General features: G+C 35.9%; 1 protein-coding gene across 4 annotated transcripts in view; it reads right to left on the reverse strand.

The window, feature by feature from the left end:
* Positions 1-24,194, reverse strand: part of LOC126965453 (cell adhesion molecule Dscam2) — a 113,058-nt gene that overhangs the window by 34,972 nt on the left and 53,892 nt on the right. For 2 of the 4 annotated variants that reach the window (XM_050809080.1, XM_050809079.1), the window contains exons 8-17: positions 23,639-23,787; positions 22,393-22,576; positions 21,073-21,176; positions 18,713-18,969; positions 17,185-17,342; positions 15,155-15,309; positions 12,325-12,618; positions 2,190-2,309; positions 1,655-1,828; positions 514-602 (exon numbers count right to left, since the gene is read on the reverse strand). In XM_050809080.1, coding sequence (XP_050665037.1) covers positions 514-602; positions 1,655-1,828; positions 2,190-2,309; positions 12,325-12,618; positions 15,155-15,309; positions 17,185-17,342; positions 18,713-18,969; positions 21,073-21,176; positions 22,393-22,576; positions 23,639-23,787 — 1,684 coding nt within the window. Of the gene's footprint in view, positions 1-513; positions 603-1,654; positions 1,829-2,189; positions 2,310-4,916; positions 5,211-6,965; positions 7,257-12,324; positions 12,619-15,154; positions 15,310-17,184; positions 17,343-18,712; positions 18,970-21,072; positions 21,177-22,392; positions 22,577-23,638; positions 23,788-24,194 lie in introns of all 4 variants that reach the window. The other 2 variants (XM_050809078.1, XM_050809076.1) reach the window with 2 other exon arrangements.

Genomic DNA, 24,194 nt, shown 5'->3' on the forward strand with positions numbered 1-24,194 from the left:
GATTGTTCGTAGTAGCTCTAAGATGTATATTTATATCAATTTAAATACTTAAATTTAAGTCAAGTCTCTATTGCAATAGGTCACTCTGTAAGGATAGATAGGCTTTATAGTTAAATAAATGAATAAATAAAAATCTGTCGAGCTGCAAGTTATTATGTTACAACTTAAAAACTTTGAACGCGGCTGAATAGTACAGAAATAGTGTATGCACTGAAAAAAAATCTCAATTGAAAAGCAGTATATGACTAGCAACATTCGAAAATGTAAGTTCATAGCTCCACAAGCTTCACAAGTTGTTAGAAAAGTGCGACGTGTTCATTATGCAGCGTTAGTCATGTTATGGTAGAGGGTTTTTTTTTATGAAAATAAGGGACGAGACGTTTAGCTGTTGGTATTTGATACGCCTTGCTCAGGATTCTTGAAAAACCCAAAAATTCTGAGCTGAACATAAGATGTTAAGTCTTATTTGCCCAGTAATTTCACTAGCGATGCACTTAAGATGTTCTCCATTACCTTCTCTCCTTTGGCTTGGCACTGCAGAACAGCCGGCTCGCTCCTGCGGGCAGTCTGGTTTCTCATTTTGATTTCGAACTGGGGTGGGGCTGAAATTAATAGTTAAAAGATTGTTTATAATTCGTTCACGTGTATATCGAAACGAGTTTTATATGTTAGACCAAACCAAAGAGTAAAACAGAATAACACACAATTTTTTCTCCCTTAAATAATCATATATGCACTAATACTTTTATAGTATTGTACTTTTTTTTTTTACACTTTTTCACAACACACGACGACATTTGAAAATATTTTATTGCGACGCAAACTGCTCTGACAGACGATGGCAATCTCATAATGGCGGCCAATCGGCTTGTATTAGTATAAATGTATGCGTGGGGCTATGTATTTACACGTTTACCAGCTTGTTTTGGTGCCTCACTATTATGTAAGGTGACACGGAGTCCTTCTTATTTTACTCGTCCGTGACTAAAAGCCTATATTTTTTTAAATAACAGACACGGCGAGTTACAATTTATTGTAATACAAATTATATAATTATATTATGTTGTTGTTATCACATTGTAAGTAATGATATTCCTTCAATAATATACTGGCGTCCGACCATCATTTTTTGATTTTGACAGAAACCTTTACAAGTGGTAGTCAATATATTTATTTTCTTTTTGTTTAAAATATACATTAGGAGTCGGTATTTATTTTGTATTGAAAACGTTTAAGTTACGAATATACCTGGTATGGCTTACTTACCTATATACGATACCAGAAATAACTACCCAAGCTATGCTTACCGGGAGATGTAACGCTCATACAAACTGAAATGTTTTCTTAATCGTTTTAATTTATAATATACTAGCTGACTCAACAGACGCTGCTCTGTTTATAATAAAAAAAACTCTTGCACGTGGAATTACATTAGTTGGTTTCGAAAAATCTATCTTAGCTGACCTCTACTCGGCGAAAGGAATATTCCAACCAAATTTCAAGTCATAAGCGTTATGATTCCAGAGATATCGTAATGAGTCAATATATTGGAGGAAATCTACATATATATACTGAAAATGGTCTTTGTTTGAGGCTCAATCACGCCTAAACCTAACCTAACCTAATATTTATATAGATTATCTGTCGCACTTACCTTGTACACTAATCAATATGACAGCTGACAATCCAGATCCAATACCATTAACAGCTTCACACAGATAGTAACCTTCATTTGTTTTCTGGATGTTAGTAATAGCCAGGGTTCCGTCCTCTACTTTAACATTTGGATTGTTTGGCTTCAGGTCTTTATAATCGCCGGGCGTCTCCCCTGAAATTGTAACATATTACCAATATTATATAAATGTTTAAAAGGTATTGAAAATTAAACGCCTATTCACCCACCATTTTTTTTTAATTTTAAAAATAAATGGACGTAGTTCCTTAAAAACGTTCCAGGCCACAAAAATCACATTTTAAGGAATTCATGTTTAAAGTTTAACAAATACTAGTGTATTCCATACAAGTAGGTCGGGCTAAGTAAGCCATGATGTCATTTAAAGAGTGACAGTAGGGATGCCATTTTTTAATCACGTGACCAGTTTTGTGTTCTTAACTCAATTTCGACATGATTGTGGTTTGGAACGTTTTGTCTGGAATTACGGCCAAATATGATTGTAAGGTTAACAAACCTTCAGCCCTCTTCCACGTGACTTGGGGCTTGGGGAAGCCATCAGCTTTACATTCAACTTTAGCATCAGATCCCTGAGCAAACGCTTTATCAGTGGGTTCCAAAATCCAACGTGGCGGAACTAAAATATGTACATGACATTAAAATAAACATCTTCACATCAAATTAAAATTTAATCTAATAATTCAACTGATTTTATTTAAAAGAATATTAATTTAAATTTCAAATTGTGGAATAAACTAATTTACTGCATTTAAAAAATATAGTTTCAAAAGAAGTTACTTTAAAAATTTAACTTTTTCGTATTTATTGCAATCAACGATATTATAAATTATATATGTGCATTTAAGTTATGGGCGTGACTTCAAAATGTCATAATTTGGAATCAGTTTCGACAGATTAGCAACGACATATTCTTCTTCTTTTATTCCAATTGCTTTACTCACGCCATCAAACATAAATTCAATTAGTGTATGCGGTGGTAATGATGATTTTAATATTATATCTTGTCTTTGTGGTAATATCATTGATTGCAATGATCTTAAAATCTTGATTCAACAGGAGACCAACGTAAGACCAACGTTTGAAAATCGATTATCAACTGACAATGAGCCCCTGAGGCTTCGATGGTAATTGGTTAAATACCGAAAGTGGAAAATAAACGAAATTGATATTAATATGTAAATGTAATGTAATCAATATCTGTTCTCTTATTGAACATGTCTAAGTCTCAACGTATATTTTCCAATATCGATAGTTTTAAATTAATTGTAGGCACCAGTAAGGTATTGAGCGGTGAGTGATATTAATTCGCCGGTACATTGATGTTGCACACATTAGAACCACTTTGTACCAAAAAAAAACTGTCATGTGTCTATGTGTGTAGAAATATTTAATAAATTACGAAAGAGAAATAAGAGAGGAGACAGTGTTAAACAGATTTAAATTTAAATTATTAACACTATTAAAAATATTGCTTTTACTCAATAAATGAATATTATCGAACGAAGTGGTAACTGGCACCAATACTATTTTTACCAATAATATTTTATTTTCTTGTGATTATTTTTAATACATTATCTCTTAGCATTTCATTTATTATTGTAAATGTGTATTGTAGGGTCTTTTAGAGGGCTTTACATTGATTAAATTAAATGTAGCAGTAATTATTGATTGTGTTAGGTTTATAATATTGTGAAGTGAAACCACAAAAATATTTGCATGTCTATCAAGACGAAACATGTGCCTGCTCTTAAATTTGTAACAACTTTACTTGTGAATGTTTCTGGCAAATAAAGAACTTTGACTTTGATACGGAGAACGCCGACTGGCACCTGGGTGAGATCCGTGCACGTGGCCCACAGCAACTATTTAGGCCCCATATTATATGGAATGTATTTTACGTGCAGATGACCCACTTAATATTGAGCGTCATAATTTTATATTTATTATATAAATATACAAAAACAATATCATTTGAGTGAGTGCATCTCCACTGTATTGCATTGTCTCTAGTTATAGTATGATGAAGGTAACTGCGATTTTGAATTTGCGCTAAAAACCACACTGTTAATATCCTACCGGTGCCTAGAATAATATTATTTGTTCATTATAAGCTTTCATACAATTTTTGGATTCGAATATGTTAAGATGTAAGACGTTAAAAGTAAATAAGATTGTACGAAACTGTTCAATGAGTTCTATGAAAGCTTATAATAAGTGAGTTAGTACCACAAAGCAACATAAAAATAAAGCTTCCAAAGCTACCAAATTAGTATAAAAGGAGAACAAAAAGAAAAGTAAATAAAACAAAAGCTGCAATATGTTTGTTTCTCAATGTTAATGTAAGGTTTTACGTTTATACTGAATCTTACGATTTTATTAATCGATTTCAAATTTGATTAATTTTATAGCAAACTAGATTTTGGAGCTAAAAAACATTACTTTAACATTTCAAGTAAAGCCAGACGACAAGCAAGAACTAAATGCAAATAATACCAAAAAAGACAGGAAAATAGGAATTGGAAGGATGATAGTGAATAAAATGCCGGGAAGGACAGAAGGAGTCGTCGATGATAGCCGCAGTCGGTTCATAAACATGTACCTACCTACCTACAGTAAGAATACTTCTGATTATACTGAGTATACCTACATTAGATAATGTTACAACAATCTGACTGAAAGCACACAATTATATGTATATAAATATAACTACGCAAAGCTTTGCCCGTGCTAGGATATTATGGATTACACTTGTTACGATGTCTTCGTATATACCATGAACTTCTAACGAAGCTGAATAGTTGGAGGAGCCCGCCACGTTTCGGGCAAGACATACATAGGTGCCACTATGTGACCACCCTGCGGGGTCAATGAGAAGCAGTGAAGCCCTTTTTGCTATTTTGGTAGCTGTAACTCCAGCTTTTTCCGTAAGGGGTCGTCCTTCAAAATACCACTGAATGTCTAGCGGAAGGTCGCCCTCAGATATGAGACAAGTCACCTGCGTTGCTTGGCCAGCATATAGTGGGGTCTCAAATGAAAATGGTACCATACGTGGCAATACTGGAACCAACCATAGAAATTGCGGATTAATTTTCATCGGCAAGCGAGTTAGTATTGTTGGTGGATTTGAGAGGTGTGAGTAGATCAGATCTTGTGTGCTGTTTCGTGATGTTAGTTCCCTGATGCATTATTATAGAGAGATCGTTGTAAAATAAAATGAACGTGCCGTTGACGACGAGGTTGGCCACATGTTCCGCACGCCCGGCCGCATTTTGCACAATGCAAGTGTAGTTTCCTTGGTGGTTCGCGCTTACAGAGTTGATAGTCAGCACGGACGCGCGCGGGCCCAGTGGAGTTGTGATGATATCGCGGTGCATGTTAGAGTCAACGGTTTCACTGCTAAAAGTCCAGGAAATCTCGAGTGGCAAATCTCCTTTAGTTGCCACACAGTTGACTACCACAGCATCGCCAGGGTTTGATGGAATCTCCCCGAAATTGAACGGCACTATCAAGGGCGGTACTGGGACAATAAAAAATTTACAATGAAGCACAATATAGCTTAGTTCGAGTTATAAGGAATAAAAAATGTTTAATGATAATGTAATAACTGCGCACCCTTTACGACTAATTCAGTCGTATAAAAAACTACTCCGCCATTATTTCTGGCCGTGCAGTTATAAGTTCCTGCGTGGCCAGCGGTGATAGATTCAATTGTAAGGACGCTACTTCTTCTGTCATTATTACTGATACGGACACCAGGAACATTTTTGGCCGACTGATTGTTAATAGTCCAATCAATTTTTAGTGGTTGATCACCATGAGTGATAATGCATTGTAAAGCAAAATAATCTCCAAGAAAAGCCGGTTCAGGCCCAGATGAGAAGGGAGCAATTTTCGGAGGAACTGAAACAAATTATGTTTTTAGGTCTATCTACTAAAAGATTTATTTCCAAACCTAAGATCTACCGTGAATGGATTTATTCTGCGATTTTTATTTCGAATCGAATAATTCATCAAATCTAAAATGTATATGTGAATCATCAAACATAATGGTTTATTTGGGAGTTTCAGGAAGTGTTAAAATCTAACACAGCGCGTTCATGTATAAAAACAAGGGTGCAACCAACATTGATGCAGCTACGCTATGTCCTACGTTAATGTTATAGAATGGACGCAAATGTTAAGCACCGTTGATTATCAGGGTGGATGTATGCGAGTCAGTCCCGGCTTCGTTTTCCGCTACACACGAATAATTTCCTGCGTGGCTGTGTGATACTGAGCCAATACTTAAAATAGCACTCCGTTCGCCAATATTAAATACGGTTACTCCTGATCTAGGTTTAATGGGCTCATTATCAAATAGCCAACGCAACTGAAGCGGGTGGTCTCCTTCAATTACGGAACATGCTGCTGTTACTACTTGTCCAGAATTCAGTGCAACCTCTCCAAACGTAAATGGTTGGACCACAGGTGGAACTAAACGAAAAGCAAGCAAGAATATATTATTGTTCGGTTTAAATACCAATTACGTTGAGCAATGTCGTGTGGTTTACGGTGCAAGCTTTATTACTTGCTGTACAGGTGTAATTTCCACTATTCATATCAGAGACGCTTGGGATGTCTAGGACGGATACGCGTTCATTTAGTTTCGTTGTTTTAACTCCTAGTCTATTTGTTATTCGCTGTCCTTTAAAAGTCCATGTTATATTCAGGGGTGCATCGCCTTTAGGCACATGACAATCAAGGTGCACGGATTCTCCAGCAAATACAGCCTCGTCCAATTCGAATGGTTTTATATGTGGTATGACTGAGCAAGGAAAATACATAAAGTTAATATATTTACTGCCATGTTCATGCTATTAAGTAGCTTATATACCCTTAACATGAAGAGCAGTTGTGTATCTGTCCTCTCCGGCTTTATTTTTGGCTATACAAGTATAGTTTCCGCTATGAGCTCCTGTTACTGAAGCTATCGATAAAAATGAGGTTTGTTCTGCCATTTTCATTGTTTTAATTCCTGTATGCGTTGAGATATCTTGTCCCTCAAATGTCCAAGTTATAGACATTGGACGATCGCCTTTGCTTGCGTGGCATGTCATCTGAACTGATTCGCCGTAGTAGATAGATTCTTCGATCTCAAAAGGCATGATGTGGGGTACAACTAATTTGAAAGTAAAAAGTAAACAACTATTAAATCTAATATCGTGCAAATCATATCTGGCACAAACATATGTTCTCTATCAATGACGTAAAAGTACGTAATACAGCAATGTACCATGAACGTTGACGACAGCGGAGTGATGAGTGTGACCTGCCCGGTTACTTGCCGTACAAGTATAATTTCCACTGTGTTGACCTTTAGCTGTAGGGATACTCAAAACAGAGGCCTTTTCTCCTAACTTTGTGGTAGTTATGCCCAAGTTGTTATGATACGGTATTTCAACCCCTTGAAAACTCCAGGATATTTGCAAAGGCCGATCTCCCTTTGAAACATGACACGTGATGTGCACAGATTCCCCGGCAAATATAGATTCTTCAACTTCAAATGGTATGATGTATGGCTCCACTTTAAGTTCGAAATGTGAAACAAAATAATGTATGTCAGGAAATATATGGAAATCGAATGAAAACAAAATTGAAATAACCTAATAATTACGACTACAATAGACCATATACCAATGACTTTCAGTACAGTAGTGTACGATGTTTGGCCAGCGTGATTTTTCGCAATGCAAGTGTAGTTCCCACTGTGGCTTCCAGTAAGGGAGGGTAGTATCAAAACTGATGATCTATCACCCACTTTAGAAAATGTTCCTAGCTCAGGTGACATTAATTTTCCATTAAACTCCCAGCGAACCTGCAGAGGTGCATCGCCTTTCGATATGTGACACATCATTTGCACGGACTCCCCCGAAAATAATGCTTGATCAACGTCAAATGGCAGAATATTTGGTAAAACTGCAGAAAAATATTAACAAAGAATAATGAAAATGAAAGCAAATTATATAACATTTAAAATAAGACTGCGTCGCCATGGGATATACCAAAGAAAAACGTGCTGATTTCATTGGTTTATCCTTGAACAACGACAAGCTTTAAATAGCTGTGATATAAATATGATGTAAATGAAACTGACCATGAACGTTAAGGACTGTGGAATGATTAGTGGAGCCAGCACTATTGGTTGCTACACATGTATAGCTGCCGCTGTGGCTCGCAGTAGCCGTGGCAATTGAAAGAAATGAAGTTCGCGATGTCATTTTAGTCGTCATTATGCCAAGATGAGATGATGAATTTTCGGTCCCATGAAAATGCCATTTGATATCAATAGGTAAGTCGCCTTTGGAGACATGGCAGTTGAGTTGAACCGATTCACCAGCAAACACTGACTCATCCGCCTCGAAAGGTACGATGTGTGGCAAAACTGTTAATTTAGAAAGCTTACGGTTTAAATTTATATTATGGGAGCAAGCGTGCAGCGTGCGTACTTCTGTGTAGAGGGGCAGGAGATACCGTGAACATTGACGGAGGTGGAGTGAACGGCGAGGCCGGCATGGTTAGTGGCGTGACACGAATATTCGCCGCTGTGTCCGGCCATTGCGCTCGATATCGTGAGTAATGATGTTCGTTGGCCAATCTTCGTTGTTGTGATTCCTTGATGGGAAGACAATTCTTCTCCATGGAAACTCCAAGATATACTAAGAGGTGCATCGCCTTTAGAAACATGACAAGTTAACTGCACGGATTCTCCAGCATATACTGGTTCTTCGGCTTCAAATGGAACGATGTGTGGGGGAACTGGCAAATAAAAGTAAAATAAAATAATAATAAATATACAAATATTAAACAATCATATACCCTGAACATTAAGTGTGCCTGTGTGATTTGTATGTGCAACAACATTTGAAGCTGTACACGTATAATTTCCACTATGTTTTTCAGTTACTGACGGAATAACTAATATAGAACTTCTAGCCCCTACTTTGGTTATTGAGATTTTGTCACTTTCTCCTATGGTTCGGCCGCGGAACGTCCACGTAAAACTAATTGGAGTGTCTCCTTTCGGAGTTTGACACATGACTTGTATACTTTCCCCATAAAAAACGGCTTCGTCAAATTCAAAAGGAGATATAATGGGGGCAACTGCAAGAATATCCAAAAATAATCTTAATAGGTGATCTGGAATTGTGGTAAAACAAAACACAATAAGCAGACGGAGATGGATGTTTGCACACGTAGGTACCCTTGACATTAAGCGTTGCGTGATGGCTAGCCATGGCGACAGTGTTTGAGGCTGTGCACGTGTAATTGCCAGAATGCTTAGCTGTGACGGCGCCTATAACCAAAACGGAACCCCTGCTTCCAGCATTGATTATGTTTAGCCCCGACAGAGAACTCACATCTCCATCATCAAAACTCCACTTGAAATTTAGAGGCGTATCTCCTTTTGGCACATGGCAAGTGATTTGAACTCCTTCGCCGAAATATACTGATTCGTCGAATTCGAATGGCGCTATTATTGGCGCCACTGAAATAAACTTTTTTAAATTGATTTATCTATGAAGAGGATGTCTTGTGTGCTTACACTTTATACCACGCCAAAGTTACAAAAAGGACAGATAGGATATTTCAGGATTATGTGAAGTTTTACGCAGACAATATACAATATTTAAGATAAAACTACTACATATCAGAATAATAATTGATACCATTGACAAAAAGTTGAGTTGTGTGGTTCATTTTTCCTGCTTCATTTCCCACTACACAAGTATAATTTCCTTGGTTTTGATGAGTAACTGATTCAATGGTTAATTGGCTTGTACGTTTCGTATTAGCGAGAAGTATTCCATTCTCTCCTGAGTTTACTTTTCTTTCATTAAAGTACCATTCGATGGTTAAGGGCAAATCACCCTTACTGACTGTGCAAGTGACTAATGCCAATTCCTGTGCGTTAACTGTATCTTCGCCAAAGTCGAAAGGTATCAGTTGTGGTGGGACTGTGGTATGGAAAGAGGATTATGAAAACATTTAATAAGCACATTAACGTAAAGTCTACAAAATGTACCATTAACATAAAGCTCGGCAGTGTGATTCGTTGTTCCAGCTTGATTTGTCACATGGCACGTATAATTTCCCTGGTTATGGTGAGAAACAGATTCAATGGTAAGTTGACTAGTCCTCTTAGCATTGGTTAACATTACGCCATTCGATTCGGATTTCACAACTGCTCCGTTGAAATACCATTTAATGGTAAGTGGGAGATCGCCCTTGCTAACCGTGCACATAGCGACAACCATTTCTTGATCATTAACTGGATCAGTGCCGAAGTCAAACGGCATTATTTGTGGTGCCACTGAAGTTGAATAAATTATTTGAATATGAGACGTAGCAAAAGAGGTTTTTAAAGGTGTTAAATATTATGTTAGCGAATTGCAACCATTGTGAGGAAATCGGTAATGCGATAAATAAAATACACATAGATAATACATCATCGTGCGAAAAGCAAATAAAAATATTGCATCAGTGATACACGTCTAATATGTCGGATACCATTAACGTTGAGGACAGCAGTATGACTACTGCGACCAGCGTCGTTTTCAGCAATACAAGTGTAGTTCCCGATGTGTTCGTGCTGAACATTTTCGATGCTAAGAACAGATATTCTCTTTCCATTTCTGTTAAGAAATACTCCATTCCCAGAATGAAGGGACTCATTGTTAAGCTGCCAGTAAATTTTTAAAGGCAAATCTCCTTTTCCTACAGTGCACGTAAGGGATACAGTATCACCCGCGTTAAGGATTTCTTCACCGAAATCAAACGGCGTTACTTGCGGTAGTACTGTGAGAGTGAAAAATTAATTTAATAAATGTAATTTTTAATATCATCATTAATTTTGACTATCCTCATTATCTATCGAAACAAATGGTAGTAGGCAGGTGGATGGGAAATATTATACAACAAAATTGCGAAACAAATCAAACATAAAATTGCATTGGATTAAATATTACCGTTAACTATTAAATTGGTTGTATAGTTGGCTTGACCAGCTTGGTTTGTGGCAAGGCAAGTGAAAACACCCGTATGGATAAAAGATACAGCATCTATCGAGAGACTGCTGGACTTATGACCCATTTTTGCTATAGTTACTCCTGGTAAGTTCTTGAGAGATTTCCCATTTAGATGCCAAGTGATATTTATAGGTATATCTCCTTTCGTCACCATACATTGAAGTCCGACTGTATCTCCTGCATTGGCGGGCTCGTCGCCAAAAGTAAATGGATGGATTTGCGGTAGAACTGTTAAATTAACCCTTAATAAGCATGCTTTGACGAGTAAAACCTATGCAAAACCCACAAATTAATCTGTCAGTGCATTACTACATTCTGACCACCCATTAGTATATAGTTGCTAGATCTTAATTAGCAAACTGTGACGACAAATGATCTGGGCGAATAAATTATGAGAGATAGGAGGATGGGGAATATTATAAAACAAAATTACTTAACAAATTAAACATAAAATAGCATCGGATTAGGAATTACCGTTTACAACTAAATTGGTTGAGTAATTGGCTTGACCAGCTTGGTTTGTGGCAAGGCAAGTGAAAACCCCCGTATGGATAAAAGATACCGCATCTATCGAGAGACTGCTGGACTTATGGCCGATCTTTGTTATAGTCACTCCTGGCACATTCTTGAGAGATTTTCCGTTTAAATACCAAGTGATATTAATTGGTATATCGCCTTTGGTCACCATACATTGAAGACCGACTGTATCTCCTGCATTGGCCGGCTCATCGCCGAAGGTTAATGGATGGATTTGAGGTAGAACTGTTAAAAAGGACTCTAACTTACTACACATTTAAATCAAAAGATGATAAAAAGAAACGAGACCATTAACTTCCAAGGATGCGCTATGATTAACCTGTCCTGCCACGTTGTGTACATGACAGACGTATACGCCCCTATGCGTTCCGTTGACAGAATCAATATTCATTATCGACATCTTTCTACTCATGCTTCCTATTACAATCCCAAGTTTATTTGCCGGAGATATTGTTCTTCCATTAAGGCTCCAAGAAAAGTTGGCAGGAAGATCACCCTTGTTCATAACACACTGTACGGATGCCGGATCTCCTGCATTTGCGGGTTCATCTCCGAACTCAAAGGGCAAGATTTGAGGAGGTACTGTATAATAAAAAGCGCTAATATTAATAACGAGAACACATTTTAAATCGAACCATTAACACTTAGAAGAGTTGTATGATTTGTTTGGCCAGCATCGTTTCGTATCTCACAAGTGTATGATCCCCGGTGGACGTAGTTGACGGACTCAATATTCAATATTGAAGTTTTCTTGCTGATTGTTGTGAGAACGATGCCGAGGTTATTGTTTGGTTTGATCTCTTCACCATTGAAACGCCATTTAAATGCAACAGGGAGGTCTCCTTTGCTCATCACGCAGGACACAGACGCTGTTTCTCCTTCGTTCAGTACTTCTTCTCCGAATTCGAATGGCGTTATTTGTGGTGGAACTAATATACAAAAGCTTTGAGTGAATTTGGAGTTTTGGAAGGTTTTGGATGTTGGGGATAAATGAAAATATAAGAAAAGTATTATTGATGTGGGAAATACCATTGACTTCCAACACAGCACTGTGGTTGACAGAACCCGCCGGGTTAGTGGCCACACAGTAGTATGTGCCTCTATGGATACCATTAACAGAATCAATATTGAGTATGGATGTTTTCTTATTGATATTCGTCACAATGATACCCATATCATTGTTTCTAAATATTATATGGCCGTTGAAAATCCAGGAAATATTAAGGGGTTGATCACCCTTGCTAACAGCGCACGAGATTGATGCCATGTCTCCGGCATTCGCTGGTTCATCCCCAAACTCAAAAGGCAATATTTGTGGGGGTACTGCGCAAAATATTTACTCAATTAATTTAGGTACAGAATTTGGAATAAGATGTAGCTTTGGCGGGTATAAATTTACAGATCATAGAAAAAATCTAACAATCTCATAATCAGTGTCTCACATAACTTCCAATACCTGTAAAAAATATCGTTAGTACATCTTTATAAAGCGTTGCCACATCATCAAACTTTATTGTTTTAATTTTTAAATTTCACTGTAATAATATATTATGTATAAAATTTGATTTGAATAAAACAATTTATATTTTTTTTTTCAATAATTAAAATACGAAATGAAGGTAGCATAATGTGTTGTGGCATCGCTAACGAATACTTACTGATGAATAAATTTAAAATGAGTTTGTAATTAAAATCACTTACTAGCTTATTTAACTTATCCAAATATTGTGAGTTTTTAATATTGTGAGTCAACATCTCCTGAGGATGTGTAGAGGCGAAACACATGTCGAATTGATTAAAGACAAATCTTAGCGGAACACTCAGAAAACTTACAAAATTTGGATAATTATGCATTTTCGCAAAATAACGCCTGATTTAAAAATTTTTTTTATTTAACTTACTTAAATATTATTATAATTTTTTTCATTAGTTCGAACTGCAGATACAAATTTGAAGTTGAAAGTAGAATAAATTTCATTCGTGTTATAGCCATGGGTAATGTCCAACACATTACCCTAGAAAGCCACAGAAAGTTGTTGATAGACGCGATATAAATATTGAAGTTGTTATGCCATAAACTTAGTATCCTACCGTAATAGACGAACCCTGTGTGAAAGTGAGATAACTATCCTTACATAAGAACCTAGGTGTGAGAAAGAGACGGAAAGATGAAGTCCATGAAACAGTTTTGAAATATTATTACTATTAGGCTCCTGTCAAATGGGACCGCGTTTTAATTTTAGTGATTTTATCGTTATTGTTATGTGTTTTAACTGATATTAATTAAAAAATATATTGGTGTTGTGTTCTGTATTAGATTTTGTTGTCATATATAGCAACAATCCAACTAAAGAAACACAGATAGACAGATACAGATAAATACTGATTCTGCAATACTACTTTCGTGATGTTTATTTTCATAGAACATAGGCACTAAAATACTAAATATTACATTTCATATACAAAGTAAACACTCTATTTTCTTAAGATTATAATAATTTAAGAAAATATGTGTTAGATAATAAAATATTGAATACGTGAATTTGACGCCGTTTATCGATATTTGTCATAGGGATTGACCAAATACTACAAACTTCACTAACTCACAAACACATCTGTAAATCTAGCACACATGAACATTTTAAATTTAGTCTTGAAGGAGAAGAGTGCTTGTCTGTTACGGTAGTATAATAAGTTTATGGTTATTTCATATTATTATATTGAAATATAAGAATGCTTGAAGATCATTCACAATGTATATGCAATACTATGATTTTATTTTTACTATAGATTACTTTAACATCAGTTTGAAAGGCAGTTCAAAGGCTGACGCCACCAATTGCTGTATGCAATGTCCTATCTTTTTCGATGATAAGCTAGTAAGTGATATATCCTCCGTTTCCATAATTAATGAAGGTACTACTTATGGTTTTTATTGACACACAAATTTCATCAAACTATTTAAGTAAACATTGAAAATGAACACAAAGAGAGCATGATACATAAAATTAAAAAACTCCGCCGAATTGAGTTTATGGTCAGACTAAGTATAATGTTATAATATTCAATAAATATGTGTTAATTATTTAAATCTCTATATTACATTCTTGTTTATGGGCTATGACTATAGTTTATTGCAAAAATTACAACTTAATCACGCTTTCTTTGTTATTATATATTGTAATATCTCTATAACGAAATATATATCATCCTTCATTTTAAAGTTATGGATTTGTTTTTCTTTGGAATTTTTCAATACAGTTATTCTTATCAATGGAAGGCTCCTTTGTACAAGATGCCGGCTAGATTATTGGTACCACAACGGCGCCTATTTCTGCCGTGAAAGCAGTAATGTGTAAACATTACTGTGTTTCGGTCTGAAGGGCGCCGTAGCTAATGAAATTACTGGGCAAATGAGACTTAATATCTTACGCCTCAAGGTGACGAGCGTAATTGTAGTGCCGCTCAGAATTTTTGGGTTTTTCATGGATCCTGAGCGGCACAGCATTGTAATAGGCAAGTATCAATTACCATCAGCTGAACGCCCTGCTCGTCTCGTCCCCACTTTTCATACAAAAAATGCTTTATAATTTACCATAGCTTTACGTTCTTTTCTTTATTATTATTATTATTAATTTTATGTGACTGATAGTGTAGTTTCCTTAATCGTCGCTTTGAGGAAAAGCTACAATGAGCAGAAGAATGTTGCCAGAGCAGTTGATAGATTACAATTAATATTGGCCTTAAAAATACCTAGAATATTCTGTACTAGAAAAACAGACGTATAAAGCCGTTTTCGTTATAGAGAGTTTACAATTTCAGAAAGTGTATTTCCATATTACATGACGGGAGTACGTACCCATGACTTGTAGTTCGAGTTGTCCCCTGGCGCTGTACCCCTGTGAGTTCTTGGCGACGCAAGTGTAGGTGGCCTGGTCGCTCATACGTTCCACATTCTCGATCACCAGGGTGCCGTTGGGGTACACTTTCTGTTTGCGGTTTATTGGCAGTACTCTATAACAGGTTATTTAATAATTTAAGAATTTGATTCCAATATTTTTTTTTTGTTTGAAGTTAACATAAACTAAAACAAAAAAAGTGTTTGTGTGTACTTATGTATGCACGCAAGAATTTATACTTCTTTGGCCTAACGAAGCAAAAATCATTAAAATAATTTATTCCTCGTACTATTCTACGTTTATAGTAAGAACAAATTTTTAAAAATCTCGCAAAGATGGCTTTGACAATTAATTATTAAATAATTAATAAGCCTGTATGGACTTGAACCCTTTGCCTGTCCTAATAATGGACGAAGAAACCAAATAAAAAAAATAACGAATGACGCAAACGTCAGAAAATTTTAGGAACCAACTTCAACCTATTACTTTTGTGTTACAGTGATGCGCGCGCATCTTAAAATTTCATTCTCATCATTTTTTCATAACGCGCCTAAAGAAGTATTACTTCAATAATATCTGACTGCAACGTCAACACACAACTGCTACGTGTGTAACCTCTGTGGATCTCGCTATTGAGCGAAGTATAAATGAATTTAAGTAAAATATATTAAGTTTTCCATAATTAGAAAAGGAGTATTGTATTATAATGTTTCTATTAAGTCTTCATTCTGTCAGAATCTCAGTGGTCTATCTGTCCCTGTGCCATAAATGTCAATTGCCTGTGCTGTGTACTCAAGTTTTAGTAATTGATGACATTGTCGATCAGTGGCACAACGTGCATGAGCTGGCTCCATATCATGGGAACCTATTAGAGGCCCTCAACCTGACAAAGACGCAAAAAACGCATTATCTTAATACTCGTATATACAAATCCAGTGTCGTGATATTTGTTTTCAATCATCAATCAATAAACTCCTAAACTATTGAACGTATTTTAATGGGGATTACTTCATGTTTAGCCCAACTTGAGAGATAGGATAGTTTTTATTTGGGACCCATAATTATTTTAATGTCCAATATTTGTTTTATATGGACATATGTATTTACTAAGATAGAATTTATTGACGCACGGTTTGTTCTGCTGTAAAAAATTCATTATAACAACAGGGAGCATATTTTACGAAATAATCCTTGATATTATGAAATATTATTGACAAATTTATAAAAAAAAAAAAACAGTATTTTATTTAGTATGTACAGAATAAAGTCTGTCGGGTCAGCTAGAGCTTTGAACAAGAACCTATTTGCCACAAGCGTGACAGACAGCCTGCTTGACTGAATAGCATTTAATGGGAATAATTACCGGCAACAGCAGAGCAGAGCCCCATTACTTGAAGTGGCAATATTTTCCCATAACAGTGACGCTATTATGATCAATCACTAAAAAATTTGAGGCGTAGCGTTCTCCGAAGGTTTTCAACCAGTGTGTGTTGCCAGTGATGACATACGGTATGCAGACATGGACGCTAACTATGGGCCTTATGAGAAAGTTCTTGGTCGCTCAGAGGGCAATGGATAGGGCTATGCTCGGAGTTTTCCTGCGAGATCGAATCAGAAATGAGAAGATCCGTAGGAGAACCAAAGTCATTGACATAGCCCAAATGATTGTGAAACTGAAGTGGCAATGAGCAGAGCACATAGTTCGACAGACAGTTGGCCGTTGGGGCAGTAAAGTACTCGAATAGCGACCACGTACCGGAAGACGCAGTGTTGGTAGGCCCCCACAAGATGGACAGGCGATCGCTAAATACGTTGGATGAGGGCAGCGCAGGACCGATCGTCGTGAAAATCTTTGAGGGAGGCCTTTGTCCAGCAGTAGACATCTTCCGTCTGATGATGATGTACTCCGCAACTGCCCTTCAATTCGCACAAACAGTTCGCTTCTGCTGTTTGGCAGAAATAAGTGTGATTATAGTGCTACTGAGCTCACCTTCCGTCTCTCTCCCAGACGATGGAGTCGATGGGATACCCAGCGACAGGGCAGTGGGCGATGAGCATGTCTCCGGCCACCACCGGACGTTTCTTCATGGGGCGCACGTATGGCAGTCCGTACACGTTGACGCGCGAAGAGTGGGACGCACTGCCGACCTGAGTGCACCATAATTTAATGCGGACGTATTAGGGCAGGTGAATATTCGAGTGCCGGACTGGTACGCTTGTCGTTGCCACACGGGCGCACCAATTTGATAAAAAGGCGCCGCCTGGCGCGCGCGCTTGGTACTCTTAACGTCGTGGCGGAGTAGTTGTTTTGTTGCTCTGAGTGAACTCACAAGGATTGCAATGTGGGCTATATGTTATAATAGTAATAAATCATAATTATTAGATTAGGTTCATTAGTATTATGAATGTAAGATTACGTGTATATGATTGGATTGTAATTAATAATTCGATAAGGTACATAAGATATTCTTAATTTATGCTTATTTTTGAATGTTAGATTATTATTTTAAGATGAATGTTACACTAGCGCATTAGGAATAATCCTGTAAGTGTAGACGTAAGTGTAGAAAACAAATTAATAACATAAAATCATGATCCTTCACACAACTGTTTATCGCAAAGGGGGCGGTACTCTCTTACTTATAGAATAAGTATATTTGTTTTAATAATGCAAGTGTTACACATTTAAATACAACACTTTTTTAAGGATTAAAACGCATGTAATTGTAGCTGTGTTTTTACATTAGTTTTTGCGTAAAAATCGGTCACGGCTCGTACACTGAAAGCTCACGAGACGTCGGGTTAGCTAAAATAATAATAAAAATATAATTTTTACAGTTATAATTACACGGGTTTCAATCAAATAAAAATGTTTTATTTTATATAATAAGTGTGTTCTTAACAGCGACACGACAGAAATGAAATTCTCAAGGTGAGTTATTGAAATTCTCATGAAGGTGACTATATCAATACGAAATATAATAATTTTTTTCTTCTACATTCATAAAAAATATTGATAACAGAGTACCAAGCGTTAGATTTTTTAACTATTCAATCGCGTAAATGTTAACTACGATTTGTATGGCGTCTATGATGTATTCTTCTACTTTCACTAGATGTCGCTCTTTCGTCAACGATGTTTTCCTTTACTTTCACTAGATGGCGGTCTTGATACGCCATCACGTATAAATGACTGGTAAATTTTGTTATTCGCTATCCCAGTCGATTTGAGTCGACGTTACCAGGGTCCAGAACGAGATATGATAAACAAGATGGATATATTTTAACTTCGTAGGCTCAATTATTCAAACAAAGACATTGTTTCATTACAGTTCATAATCAATTCAATACAACAACCGTTTATTTAATAGTTAACGAATCTAATTTCCCCCTACCATAAGTAATAAAACCTATTATTTTACGAAAATTTAAGTTTTTTCTCTCAACTCTTTCAAATCCTGACATATACTGCTTGCTATAAGCACCTTGGATGAAAGAATAAAGAAGATAAGACATACCTTGCTAGAAGCTATACAAGAGTACAATCCTCCATCATTCGTGTGCACTGATGAAATATTGAGGTGTGATTCGACGTTTCCATCAGCTGTGACGAACTGTCCGATCTGCAGCCTCTCGCCGCTGTTCAACTTGTCTCCGTCCAGTTGCCACACGATGTCGGGTGTTGGGTTGCCAGACGCGACGCACTTGAGGCGCAGTGGAGGGCCCGAACGGAGAGTTTGTTCAGAGAAGCTGTGTCTGATTTGTGGGGGCTCGACTGTAAAAGTTGTTTGTGAGTTAATAAGTGGTTATCCCGTCAGTGGCTAAGCTGCCACAAAGCGCGTGGCGCCCATGCCCGTCTTAAGCCGCCGCGCGTTACCGACGCCAAGGTCGACGGGCTCGTGTTACAATAAAATTTATTGCTTTTGAAGTGTTTCGGCTTGTATATAAAAACGAACGTCAATGCTTTTGTTATTAAACAAGCTAGCGCTTTGCTAGATTACGTAAACAATAGATACTGCGTAATTTAAACAAATTTCGTTTAAAGTAGGGCTGTCATGCATTTTTTATGATTTTTTTAGATTTACCTACAGATTACATTTCGTTTATTACTAATGAATGTAGTATTTTTTTATAACTAAAACATACTTCGAAGTTACTAATTAGTAATAGAATAGTTACTAAAACATCATAGATAATACAAAAAAGAATTTTTAAATCAACTGCTACAGATATTTTTTACGGCTGACAGCATTTTGACGGCTTGTCGTATTGTACACAGATAAAGTTTTAAAATTAAATATTTTTACTTTTATAGTCTGTTAAATAACCTTTCTTGTGGTATATCGTGTAGCTTGTCTTACTCAGTGTATATTTAACGAAAAAAGATCTGCCTCCGTTGAGTACCAAGCAGACATAATATGTCTGATTGGCACCAAACTTTATTTCATTAAGTATGAATCAAAGCTATTTCAAACATTGAGTGTATTCACATAGATATTTATACTTATTATAGGTAAAAAATAGTAAGTTTTTTTTTTAATGAAAATAAGGGATGAGACGAGCATGACGTTCAGCTGATGGTAATTGATATGCCCTGCCCTTTACACTGCAGTGCCGCTCAATATTATTGAAAAACTCAAAAATTCTGAGCGGCACCACAACTGCGCTCGTCACCTTGAGGCATAAGAAGTCAAGTCTCATTTGCCCAGTAATTTCACTATTCAACCAAATCATTATATATCTTTATATATTACTAGCTGACCCGACGGACGTTGTTCTGTATATAATAAACAAAATAATGTTTTAATATGAATTTGTCAATAATATATCATAACATCAAAATTACTTCGTAAAATATGCACCCTGCTGTCGAAATGAAATTGTTTCACAGCAGAACTGTCAAACCGTGCGTCAATAAATTCTCTCATAGAAATTATGTATGGACACATCAAAGGAAAAACAAATTTGTTGTTTTTATTTAATTTAGCAGCATTTTCCTATTTATTCACCTTTTAAACCTTCTCTGGACTTCCACGAATAATTCAAGACCTAAATTTGCCAAATCGGTCCAGCCGTTCTCGAGTGTTAGCGAGACTAACGAACAGCAATTCATTTATATATATATATATATATATATATATATATATATATATATATATATATATATATATATATATCTATATAGATAGATTAATACTTATATTTATATATCAAAATATACATAGGTAAGCAATGTGTTGGTTAAATATTCATAAAGGTTGTGGCTTCGTTTCTTGAAATAATTTTTTAGTTTATTTTTAATCTTTTATTGGCACTAATTTTAACTTTTATGTACGTCAAGATGTTGATCTTGTATGTTTGTTACACCACATTAGATACATAGGTATTCTGTAAAATGCTGAAAATATCTGCATTTCAAAGAGTGGAAATCTATTTCTTGCCAATTAATCTCATTTCATCTGAACTTATTCGAATCGTTGTTCATGATTAAATGTATATAATATTGTTTTAGACGTAGGTATTCAAGGTTACTGCAATCAAAACGAATCATCAATAATATTTTTTTATGACAATAAGGGACGAGACGAGCACGACGTTCAACTGACGGTGATTGACACGCCCGGTCCATTCCAGTCCGCTCAGGACTTTGAAAATCTCAAAAAATCTAATCGACACTACAATAATTGCCCTTGTTCCTTGAGACATAAGTTGTTAAGTCTCGTTTGATCAGTAGCTACGACGCCCTTCAGACCGAAACTAGCGTTTAACTTGTAAAAAGTTTTAAAGAGAGCTAGAAATAATTGTACAAAATTGTTCGTCTTTCAAATATGCCCCAACAGAAATCAATTTAAGTTATATTTAAGTTAATGATACGTACATCGACCTCCAAGTTTAAGTTCAGCGCTGGCTCCGGCACTCTCCTGGTCGTTTCTGATGAAGCATTGGTACATTCCCTTATCTTCTTTCTTAACCGATTCGATTCTGAAATTTTTTTTACTGGTTAATATCACATTTATTTTATGATGCTGTCAATGACATAATATGTATAGAACGTAATTGGATGCTATAATAATTTGTTTCAAAACAGTAGGTACTTAACATACTCTCGGCTGGTAGAAGAAGAACTCAAGTGTCAATTTGCAACGTAAGTAAACGAAGCTAAATATTTTTAACATTTGATATTAATGAAATGTAAACTGACTATTTATTAAAATTTTCATTTCACTATCATATTATACAGTTGAATTTTTTAAGTTTTAGATATCTTTATTTACATAGTTTGCTTTGCATCATTGGTATTAGCATAAACTGTTATTAGGTGCGTATAGTTTGTAATGACTGACATATACGTTTCCAGAATCCGTTGTCAATTTTTTAATTTAATTTTCAACCGCCATAGCACAAAAAAATATTAAAAATATTACATAACAGTCATATTGTAGACTATAATATTATATTAGACACTTTATAGCCATCATACATAGACTTTACATAAAAATATTTCGGTTTTTACTTTTTTACGCTTCGCAACGCCCCCATAAGGAACTTCGTTCCAAAAATACTGTCGAATTGAGAAAAAAAATGGAGGAGGTCCTTTTTTAGACTCGGTTACAAAAATAAAATGACAACTCTATTGCTCCAATGGAGTGTAGGTACGTTTAGGTGAGTATTATATTATCGATAAGGTTTAGTTTCCATACTGTTACATGTGTCTACTGTGGCCATAGCGCTGTTATGTAAAAAAAAATATCGTTTCTTTCCCGCCACTGAATCTTGGATTAGAAACTTTTTTGATACTTACTGCTATTTAAAAAAATGAGTTGCTCCGTTCTGAAAGTGGGTGTAGATATAGTTGTACAAAGATATTAACTGTAGGTACATAAATAGGCATTAATGCACTGTGATACTTTTATACCGCATCCAAACCTACATTACACGTTAATACCCAATATTTACGTATATAATAATAATATTGACACGCTCTTACACAAATTATCTTGCCCCAAACTAGCCTGTACTCTGGGTACAAGACAACGATATATTTAATACAATATATTTACTTAAACATACATAAATACAAATAAACAACCATGACTCGGAAACAAACATTCATATTCATCATATAAATGATTGCACCTACCGGGATTCGAACCAATATAAATATGATGTTATTGATAATTGATTGACGATTGACAACCTGAGGATGGGGTCGTGGTGATTCATGTCCTTGCCGTCCTTGAACCACGTGATGGTCTTGACCGGGTTACCCTCGTATCTGCACGTGAACACAGCTGGTCTGCCGAAGTCAACAGTCTGGGTCGCTGGCTCCACGGTAGACTTTAATGGTGCCGTGACAGTCAGCACAGTTTCAACGGACTCACCTGAGTATTACAAAGTAAAGTATTATAAAAGACTATTTAATATAAAGAGAAATTAGTTGTAGAATGCATAAGACGCTCGGCTTATAGAATTCTTTATTCCTATTAAGATAAAGAAGTCACTTACATGAGAGATAAGTTAAAAAAAAAGATTAGTATTAATTACTTATCCGGTATGAATATGTGATTAGTATAAAGAATTAGTGGTTAATAATAGGTACAGTAATCTTGTGTGAGGACACAGTGATAAATCACAATAGCAAATGACGGTTAAAAATACATTAAGGGCCGTTTTCAATAACCTATTTATCCTTAGTTTAACTTAAGGATACATTGCTGTCACCCTTCAATGACAAGATCTTATCTAACCATAGTTATGTCCAATATAGTTATAGTCCAATGCTTAGTCCATAGGTTATTGAAATGTAATAATGATAACCCTCACTTCTGGGATTAATTACACAAATTAAATTTGTAAACAAAATTTATGAACGATGCGGGACTCGAACCCGCGACCTCTCGCGTTCCGTGCGAGCGCTCTTCCACTGAGCCAACCGTTCGAGTGACGTGTCGTTCATAAATCTTGATAGGTTGTAGCTTCATCGACAGGATCTACTTTACAGTTGATAAACTGGTCAACCCCAATATTTGCGTATTAGGAAATTAACTTGAAATGTCGCTTTTTCAAATCTAAATAATTTGTACGATCGAAATATCATACTACTCGCTATACAGCTTACAATAAAATACTCTTTACTCAGTCAGTTAGTAAGTCCTATGTGGGGCGATTTATATGCTTTTACAACAAGATTCCAGAAAATGTTCAAAAGAAAAGTATGACGTTATTCAAACGAATTGTTATAAACGTCTGTGTGGTATAGGTTACTATAACATAAACGACTTTCTTAATGATACAATAAATTGGGTTGACATACATTTGGATAATATGTGAACTAAGATTACCCGTTTAACTTGAAGTCGGTTATAAGTGGAAGGTCACAGTTGGCGTGGCATTGCCACCTTGAATATATTTGATACTCCCGTTACGAGTAGAATGAGACTCACCTCCAACAGAGTTATTGACGACACAAAGGTATTTCCCAGAATCTTCCACTTTAGCCTCTTTGATAATGAGTGTGCCGGAAACTTGTTTTACTCTGTCATTTAGAACAACTGGTTGCTTTCTCGCTGTGCCTTCAATGAACTTATACCATCTGTAACAATAGAGAAGAAGTTCAACGCTAGGTAAGACTCTACTAAATTATGAACGCATGGGCGCGCGTGCCGTTAGATAAAAAATTTAGAAGTTACTGAGTCTAGTACTAGATAGCTATGGCACTCGATACAGAATCCATTTATATTATTTTTTTTAACCAAAAAAATGACAAGCAGCAAAATATTCGATTGTGATTTTAAGATATTACAGTGTAGGTACTATCTTTGTTTAATATTGACATAAAGCGAATATGATATAATATGTGTTTTGACCAAATAAACAGTAGGTTATGGGGTTATTTTGCCGTTATGGACCACAAAAGCTCTTTAAAATAGACCTGACCGGAAACAGCTTATGAATCTATGAACAGTAATGAAGAGGCAAACATGAGACCGAAACACAGCG

This window comes from Leptidea sinapis, chromosome 7, assembly GCF_905404315.1.
Source record: "Leptidea sinapis chromosome 7, ilLepSina1.1, whole genome shotgun sequence".
Classification (NCBI taxonomy): domain Eukaryota; kingdom Metazoa; phylum Arthropoda; class Insecta; order Lepidoptera; family Pieridae; genus Leptidea; species Leptidea sinapis.